This window comes from Marmota marmota, unplaced genomic scaffold, assembly GCF_001458135.2.
Source record: "Marmota marmota marmota unplaced genomic scaffold, marMar, whole genome shotgun sequence".
Lineage (NCBI taxonomy): Eukaryota > Metazoa > Chordata > Mammalia > Rodentia > Sciuridae > Marmota > Marmota marmota.
In genome coordinates this window covers 8,617,154-8,625,131 of record NW_026000164.1, presented here as the reverse complement: position 1 = coordinate 8,625,131, position 7,978 = coordinate 8,617,154, and the positions used below count along the sequence as shown (strand labels likewise).

General features: G+C 51.6%; 1 protein-coding gene across 1 annotated transcript; it reads right to left on the bottom strand.

The window, feature by feature from the left end:
• Positions 1–1,769: 1,769 nt before the first annotated feature.
• Fam131b (family with sequence similarity 131 member B) lies at positions 1,770–6,360 on the bottom strand. The gene is made up of 7 exons (XM_015493924.2): positions 6,338–6,360; positions 6,128–6,237; positions 5,747–5,782; positions 5,356–5,449; positions 4,866–5,063; positions 3,141–3,284; positions 1,770–2,925 (listed from the first exon to the last, which is right to left on the bottom strand). Exons 2-7 carry the CDS (start codon positions 6,179–6,181, stop codon positions 2,453–2,455), a joined length of 999 nt encoding a protein of 332 aa, XP_015349410.1. The 5' UTR covers positions 6,182–6,237; positions 6,338–6,360; the 3' UTR covers positions 1,770–2,452.
• Between the last annotated feature and the right edge of the window lie 1,618 nt (positions 6,361–7,978).

Below are 7,978 nucleotides of genomic sequence, written 5' to 3'. Positions count from 1 at the left end.
CCCCACCCCTCCCCTTAAAATAGGCTAGAAGCAAACCCCCATGCACCCTGCCCCCAGCACCAGAGAGGCAGTCCCTCCCTCCAGAAGAGTCCAAAGTGGTCCCAGGCCAGCTCCTCAGGTCTTCTCCCTCTTGAAGGGGGTGGAGCGCCTAGCTAAAGGCAGACCCCACCTGACTCTGCTGTGATGTGGCAGCACCCAGGGGACCAAGCCCCAGTCATGTGTGAACCCTACTAGTTCCTTCAGCTCTTTAATCATCTTCCGTCGGGGACCATTTGGCTTCGTTGGGAAAAGGAGGGAGGAAAGAAAGCTGCTTTAGTTTACCTTTCTGAACTTCCCAGGGCCCTGAGCAAAAAGGAACTGTACTGAATGAACCTGCTTCCTGGATTAGGCATCCATCATGAGCTGGGGGTAGAATGTAGGGTACTGGGGGATGAGACAAAGAGGAGAAGGTGATGCACTGACAGAGTGGGTCGGATAAGGCAAGGAATCAGGGGCCTTGTGGGTGGAGGGTAGCCTGAGCACACAAACCCCAGTGACCTGCAGCAGGAGATGGGCCTGGACAGCTGCCTGGGTAGGCAAGCTAACCCCTTCCCGACCTCCCAGCAGTGAGGCCCTGGTACGCCGAGTCATGACACATTAGCAAGCACAAGAGGTATTTTCTCCCGTTCAGGCAGCATTAGATGAAGTAAGTGACCAGTCACCTACCGTGGCTCACCATGCCCACTCTCATTTCTGCCGAGAACCAATCTCAGGATAGCCATTCTCCCCCTCCCCTGGAAGACAGCACTGGCTGCACTTGAGGGGCACATGTGTATGAGGGTTGGAAACTGGTGGAGGGCAAGGGTCATAGATGGACAGAAGCACCCCAACTCTTGACCTCTTCACTCCAAAGCCACAGAAGTCGGGCCTATGGGAGAATGGGTAGCTTGTGCTCCTGTCCCAGCAGAAGATCAAGTAGTAGGACCCCTAACAGAGTGTGTGACTCAGGCCTTGAGCTGGGGCCTTAGGAGCACAAGGAAAGGGAAGCAGGCTCTGAGCCTAAGGCTTCTGCTCCTGCCAAAATTCTACCTCCGCCATAAGCCAGGAGTGGGCCACCACTTCAATGGTAGGGACAAGTTCTGCCCAGCTTCACTCCCCAGTTCACACTGGCTCCTGTCCCCAGGGACCCTCACAGAAGTACTGGGCTGACTTGCTGCTCCATGTCCCCACCATCCAAACCAAACCAGAGTGGACACTGGGTGCCCATGGTAAGCTTGTACCCCAGTGCAAACCCATCCTGAAGGAAGGATGCACTGATTGTCCCCTCTTCCTCCTCAGGCAGCACAGGGAGGGAGGGAGGACACCTGGGAGGCCTTCCCAGGAGTTCTGGGAGGAGCTGACAAAGGGACAGAAGGAACCAGTGCCCACCTTGGCCCACAACCACCAGCCTCATCGGGCGAGGCAGCAGCAGCACCCGACTCCTCCCTCTGCCCTGCTCGACCCTGAGTCCCACAAAGTTATAAAAATGTAGAAAAGGCAAAGAGAAAAGTGTAAACAGCTCCAGAGAATTAGGGTGGGTGGGAGGAGCCCTGGCCCTCATGCTCCCCACCAGCCAGGACACCTACATCCTGTGTCAGCAGATCTCGTGTCCCTCACCCTCCTCAGGGCCAGAATCCTGGAGCAAGGGGTGGAAGAAGGCAGGAAGGCCAGAGCTGGAGCAGCCAGCCCCAGCTGGTCTTTTCCCAGATCTCAGGATCCTCCTTTCAACCATGGGACATTCGAGATCGAGATCCTAGAACAAGCTGCCGTGTTTGTCCTTGATCTCATTAGTAACCCTCTTAACTCTGGGCAGGCCTTGAGATAAAGAATCACGCTTGTACTCCCTGTAAATCCAGCTGCCACGTCCACCTCCTCCTTGGCTCCTGATCTCAGAAGCCAAATTACCCATCGAGGGCAGACTGTCCCACCCTGGACACCTACGTGCCCTTCAGTGCCCGCCGAGCCATGAGGTCTGCTCCTCACAGTGGGAATAAGCTGGGGCCACTGCCAGAGGAAACACAGAGTCGGGAACAGCAAGAGTGAAATGGAGAAAAGAGGCATTCAGACAGCACAGCCAAGGCTCCTGGAAGACGGAATCAGGGAGCAAAGAACTGAGATCCAGTCTCCAGCAGGCCCCTTGCCCTCCTGTCTCTGGGCTGCACACAGGCAGACCCAGAGACCCACAGCCACGGCTCTTCTCTCACTACCATGCCAGGTTCACAGCCATATAGTTGCCTGGGTCTCAGTTCCGGGCCTGTGGTTTCTAGAGCGTAAGCCTAGACACAACCCCTGTGGGTCCTCCACTTTCCAGGCGAGGGCTGGAAGCTCCAGGGTTCCCCCGAGGTCTTCTGCCCGGGTTTCAGCTGTGCTGCTGGGGCAAGGGAGGGTCTGGGTTGCAGCCATGCCCCTCAGGTGAGAGTGGCGTGGGAAGAAGCTAGTTGTTGGCCTCACCCTCCTCCTCATCAAAGGACTGCACGCCTGAAGATGTGACATCAGACACCTTCCTGCTGAGAGCAGTGGACACCTCAGGGTCTTCTCGTGGGGAAAGCGACTCCAGGTCTCGGCATCCCGCATCCTCTTCCTCCTCAGGGGCCAGTGGCCTCTTCTCCTCCTCAGCAGGGCCCCTAGCCAGGTCCACCCCACCCACCCCTGGCACCCAGTCAGTGTCTCCCCCCAGCAACGGTGGAGGCTCCTGAGCAGAGTATCCTGAAGTAGGGTGGACAGGCCCCATGTCATGTAGGCTGGGCTGTGAGTCATCAAATGCAGGTCCAAGGTAGGATCCTGTGGCTGGAGAGGCAATGAGGGACTGGTCACTTGCTTCCCAGGCATCAGACGATCCCAGACAGTACATGCCCTGGGACACATAGGAGTGAGGCCAGCCATCCATGGGGGCTTGAGCGAGGGCATCTGTAAAGAGAATCAGGAAGGTTGAAGGGGCCACAGAACATCAGAGGCAGTAATGACAACACAGAAGACTGAGGGTAAAACAGCGGGTGCACAGAGTGGGAGGACAGTGGGAGAGTCGAGACCAACAGGAAAGTCCTGGACAGGTAGATAGAGGCAGCCCAGAAACCGGGGAGCCTCTTAGGCCCCAGGGGTTAGGTTCTGGAACCATCTCTCACCCTGACTCTCCATCAACTCCTGGTAGTTGTCACTGTAGTTGCAGCCCAGTGGCTCCTGGGTGGAGTTGACACTCATGTCCTCACCATCCATGGAAGACCAGGCCATGAGTGTGGCCTCGGAAATAGCAAATTGTTCCATGACTCCTGGGAGAAGAAGTGCAGTCACCACGAGATTCCTCAGGGAACCCGCAGACACACGCAAAGGGGGCAGAGACACCCTACTGCAGCGAAGCTCAACAGAATCAGAATGCAAGCCACCAGTTTCATTTTAAGAAAATAAAAAAGAAACAAGTAAAACTCACTTTAACAATATATCTTATACCCTATGTAGCTCAGTATGTATAAAAGATTATCATTTTGCCATATCATCAATATAAAAATTATTAATGGGGGGCTGGGGATGTGGCTCAAGCGGTAGCGCGCTCGCCTGGCATGCGTGGGGTGCTGGGTTGGATCTTCAGCACCACATAAAAATAAAAGATGTTATATTCACTGAAAATTTAAAAATAAATATTAAAAAATTCTCTTTCTCTCTCTTAAAAAAATAAAAAATAAAAACTATTAATGAGATATTTTACATTCTTTTTTTTATATGAAGTCTTTGAAATCCAGTCAGTATTTTACACTTAGAGCACATCTCCATTTGGACTAGCCACATTTCAAGTGGCCAGTAGTTACTGTATTGAACAGCATAGTTTTTGTATATACCTTGAAACAAGGCAATATTGTGGGACTTCCCAGAAGGTCAGATTTAGGATGCCTAGGGGAAAGAGTTAGGGGTCTCTAGCGAGATTAAAGTTAGGGATTCCAAAAGTTCATCTGAGCAGGTTTTTAGGAATTGAACCTAGTATTAGGCGGTTGAGAGCAGAAGCTAACTGGCAAGTTTCAAGAATAACAGAGAATCCCCAAAGGCACATCAAGGGAATGTGGGTCTACAGTGTTATAAACTGTAAGCTCAAGGGACTGGAAGGAGAAAGAAGGGTATAATAGTGGACATGGTTGTACTTGGGGGACCCTATTCTAGTCAAAGTAATGAGTCAGTTGAAGCTTGTATTGCTACTGCCCTGTCCCAACCTCTGCATGTCCTGCTGTTTTCTCCATCACCCATACCACCAACACACCAAATATTGCCTTGCTGCTAGACCTATCCCTCTTTGTAGGCATTTTTTTTAGACCTGTCATAAGAGCTCTGCCACCCTTATGGGTAAACTACACGTCTGTAATGGAACCTATACTGCGTTCCTAGAACTCAACTCCTTCTGTAGACCGCTGTCTCCTAGTCTAGTTTCCTTGAGCATGAAGAGGTTGTCACAAGTAATGAGCCCAGTAAGTGAATTCCTGACACAAAATGCTGACAGGCTAAGGCTAGAAGAGATCCCCAAGGCCTGGCCTTCTTTCACTTCTAGAAACATGAGTAGAAGCAGAGGCTTTGAAACCCAAGGCTCCTGCATTTCTCTCTACTAAGGGAGTCATGGGGTCTCCAATGTAGGAGGGAAAGCATCAGGAAAAGGAGGCTCACAAATCCTTAGAATTTCTTTCATTTGTAAGATCATAATACAGGCATGTTTGAAGGCCCTTCTCAGCATCCGGTCAAAACACTTGAAATTATTGGGAAATGTAAGCCTAGGGTCAGCATATGGATGGGGTCAGCATAGGGAAACAGTTTGGAGAGTCAGTCTGTGGTCATCTCAAAACATATCTCTTGAGGGTTCGAGGTTCAAGTACCTGCTAAAAAGCGCGCCTCCTTCTCGCCATCGCTGAGGTCGGAGTAGGCATCCGTATCCCTGCGCACGGCCTCGTGGCTGTGTTGCGGCTGAATGGTTGGGGCCTTTCCCCAGCCCTGCCACTCAATCATATGGGCCACCCGGCCTTGCCCCATGGCTGTGGGCTTTGTCACATGGTCCTTCATGCTTCTTGAGATCCCTAAGGAGCCAGACATTCTCCATATCCTCCAGAATATCACAAATTAGACCCTGCCCCGCATCATCCCTGCCCAGGCCATAGGATTGCCATCCCATTAGAGCAAGTATCCCACGGGACTCAACATAAGAGGGACAAGCCTCGAGGAGGACACAGGAGCTTGGAAAAAAGAACAAATAACTCAGGGGTATATGGGGATATGGGCCCTTATCAAGCTTGAAAGGATGAGGAGACAGAGACCAGGAGCTTATAAGTATTCCCTTGTCTGGATGCATCTCCAGGTTGCAGGTCTCACCTGAGAAAGATGACTTGGCCAGGGCCCCAATGCCATAGGCGTTAGAGTTTCGCTTAAGTTTCGGAAGGATGGAAGTTGTGTCCTCCATGGAGAGCTGGAATAGGGAATATGGGAGGAGAATCAAAGAACAAGAAGGTATAGGGATGTTCTATGAGTGGAGAGGGGTCCGCGGTTTCTACAAATAATATGCACTGGGGCAGGTCATATATCCTAGAGTCCCCAGGAGGTATATACTCCAATCACTCTTGAAAATGGAGGACACGGTGGAGCATGGGAGGGCCCACAGTGCCTGCTGGAGCTAGGCAGCACGTGTCCTCTGGAGGGTCTAAGGGAGACTATAAAGAAGAGGGGTTAGTGTGGACTGGGGAAGGCTGGGCACAAGTACACTCACATTGATGCCATCCCAGGAGAAATCAGTTCGCGTTTGCTGTAGGAGAGAGGAAAGGAATGGTATTGTAGGCACTTCCAAGGGTGTGTGTAAACCCACACTCCTCAGAAGGATGTCTAGAAGTATGCAGAGTGCAGCCAGCTTTCCTGAGGCTAACTTGGGGAAGTAGGATCTCAGTGGGAACGGCTGGCATGTATTTTCAGAAAAGCGGGAAAAAATGTTCTGTAAAAGTGTCAGTCTGAAGGAGTTTTGGGGATGTTGCCATGAAATTTGGAAAGGGAATTCAAAGATCAGGCAGCTAGACACTTAGGGGCTTCGTTTATGGCTGTTCTTGGGATCTCTGAGTTCTCCAGCAAAGGGGGCAGCTAAGCATGGAGGCCTTACCTCCGTAGAAGGCCGGTGGAGGCTGCTCCCATGCAGTGAGCTGGTGCTGTCCATGTTGATCTGGTCCACATCCTTCAGACCCTTCCAGTCCACTGCAATCACCTCATTCCCTGAAGGGACCAGAAGGTTAGTTGCTCACTCTTGTCCCCTGGGCCTGTCCTTTGTCTTTTCTCACAGAATGCTGAGGCCACAGACTGGGACTATACATACCCCATCTCTTCTCAACAACTGTCATGCTTTCTTCTGATTTCCCATTTCCTAGTGTCCCAATATTTTTGGTGAGAGAAATAATAATGCTGAGCCAAAACATTCAGTTTTAGCTCCACCAAGAATAGCACACTCAGAAAAAGTGTCTCATGGCCTTGTTTGTTGTTGTTGTTTACACAGAGTGGGAGGAATCAGAAGTTGGATTTTAGTAGGATAACAACCCTCCATTCTGTCCAGAGCCAAATGACAGTTTCTATATGGGATCTGGGTTTTTCACCAACTGCAGAGTACAAAAGGGAGCAGAACTTTAAGGAGATGCTTCTTGCCTAGGCTTTATTATTTGGGTGGGGATGGGGAGAAATGTGACTTCCCTCAAGAAAAGACCTTCCATAAGAACTGCTGAACTTGTGGGGATAAAGGCAGAGTGGCAAGGGCTCGTGTGTTCCCAGAGAAGCAGTGAGAGTAGAGAGTGAAGGGTGAGATGGAGACACTGCACTGTTGGGAGACAGGTGATAGATTCAAGGGGAGGGACAGGAAAGTAGGAGACAAGGGGACTTTGCAAAATCAGCATTGAAAGTATAGGAATTTGAGGCAAGTTCAAGAAAACAGAAGACAAGGGAAGAGTAGACAGGGTTTGAGGGCTGGCAATGTAAGGGAACCAAGGCGCGTGAACCAAGGAGCCAAGGGGTAGATGCGTAGCCCTAGTGCAGAGTGGCACCATCTGAAGTCTCAGGGAAGAACTTCTTGGGGAGTTGCTGAGGGATTCAAGCATCAAATGGCTGTCTGAACCATTTGCTCTTATGGATCTTCTACACAAAAAAGTTTTGTGACTCAGTTTGGGGTTACAGGTCCCTTCTTGGAAAGGATGCATTGAATGGGGTCTTGGACATGAGGAGGCATTGGGGCATCTCTGATACAAAAGGAAGGGGGTTGGAATTAATGGGATTGGGGGAGGTAGGACCCCTGTCAAGCTGGCCAGCTCCCCCTTGGGTACCTTAGGGGATGCTGAGATGGGTCAGGTCAGGGGCTGTGACTGGGATACAAAATATGGACATCTGCACGTAGCAGGAATGGGGCAGGCAGAGAACAATCTCTGAGAAGAGAGATGGCGGAGGGCAGAGTGGGAGAGAGGGGAGGGAGGAAAGGTGGCCTTTGAGGAAGAGGGAGAGCTGAGTCAGAGCCTTGGGGGGCAGGGAGGAGGAGGGAAGGGGAACTGGGGAGAAGGGGTGAAAGCAGAGGAGGAGGGGGGTCTCCATGGAAATAAATCGGGTCTCAGAGAAATCAGGCTTCCGGAGAGTGAGTTTGTTTGTAATAATAATACGAATTATTCTCTCAGCCTGAGGTCACTCACTGGGGCGTGTAGGCGGGAGAAACTGGGAGTTGGAAAGGGAAAAATTGGGGGTTTGGGAGAGGGTTGGATTAATTTGTTAAACCGCAAGAGCAGAACGGGTGCATGGGGTGGGGGATAGAAAGGCGGTGGTCAGGCAGAGGTTGAAGGAAGAGGTCGGATTAGGAGGCGCCTTCCACCTCCCCCAGGCAAAGGTAAATAAAGAGTCGGCCCCGCCCCGACAGCCCCCGCTGACAGGTGCCGGCGGGTCCCGGGCTTCCTCCGTGGCGCGGGCCCCACCCTTCTGGGAAGCGGGC

Coding starts and splice junctions, on each gene's coding strand:
- Fam131b (XM_015493924.2), bottom strand. CDS start 6,181: ATGGACAGCACCAGCTCACTGCATGGGAGCAGCCTCCACCGGCCTTCT. Junction 5,450..5,746: donor TCTCCTGGGATGGCATCAAT/GTGAGTGTACTT, acceptor TCCCTATTCCAG/CTCTCCATGGAGGACACAAC. Junction 5,064..5,355: donor GGCCAAGTCATCTTTCTCAG/GTGAGACCTGCA, acceptor CTGGCTCCTTAG/GGATCTCAAGAAGCATGAAG.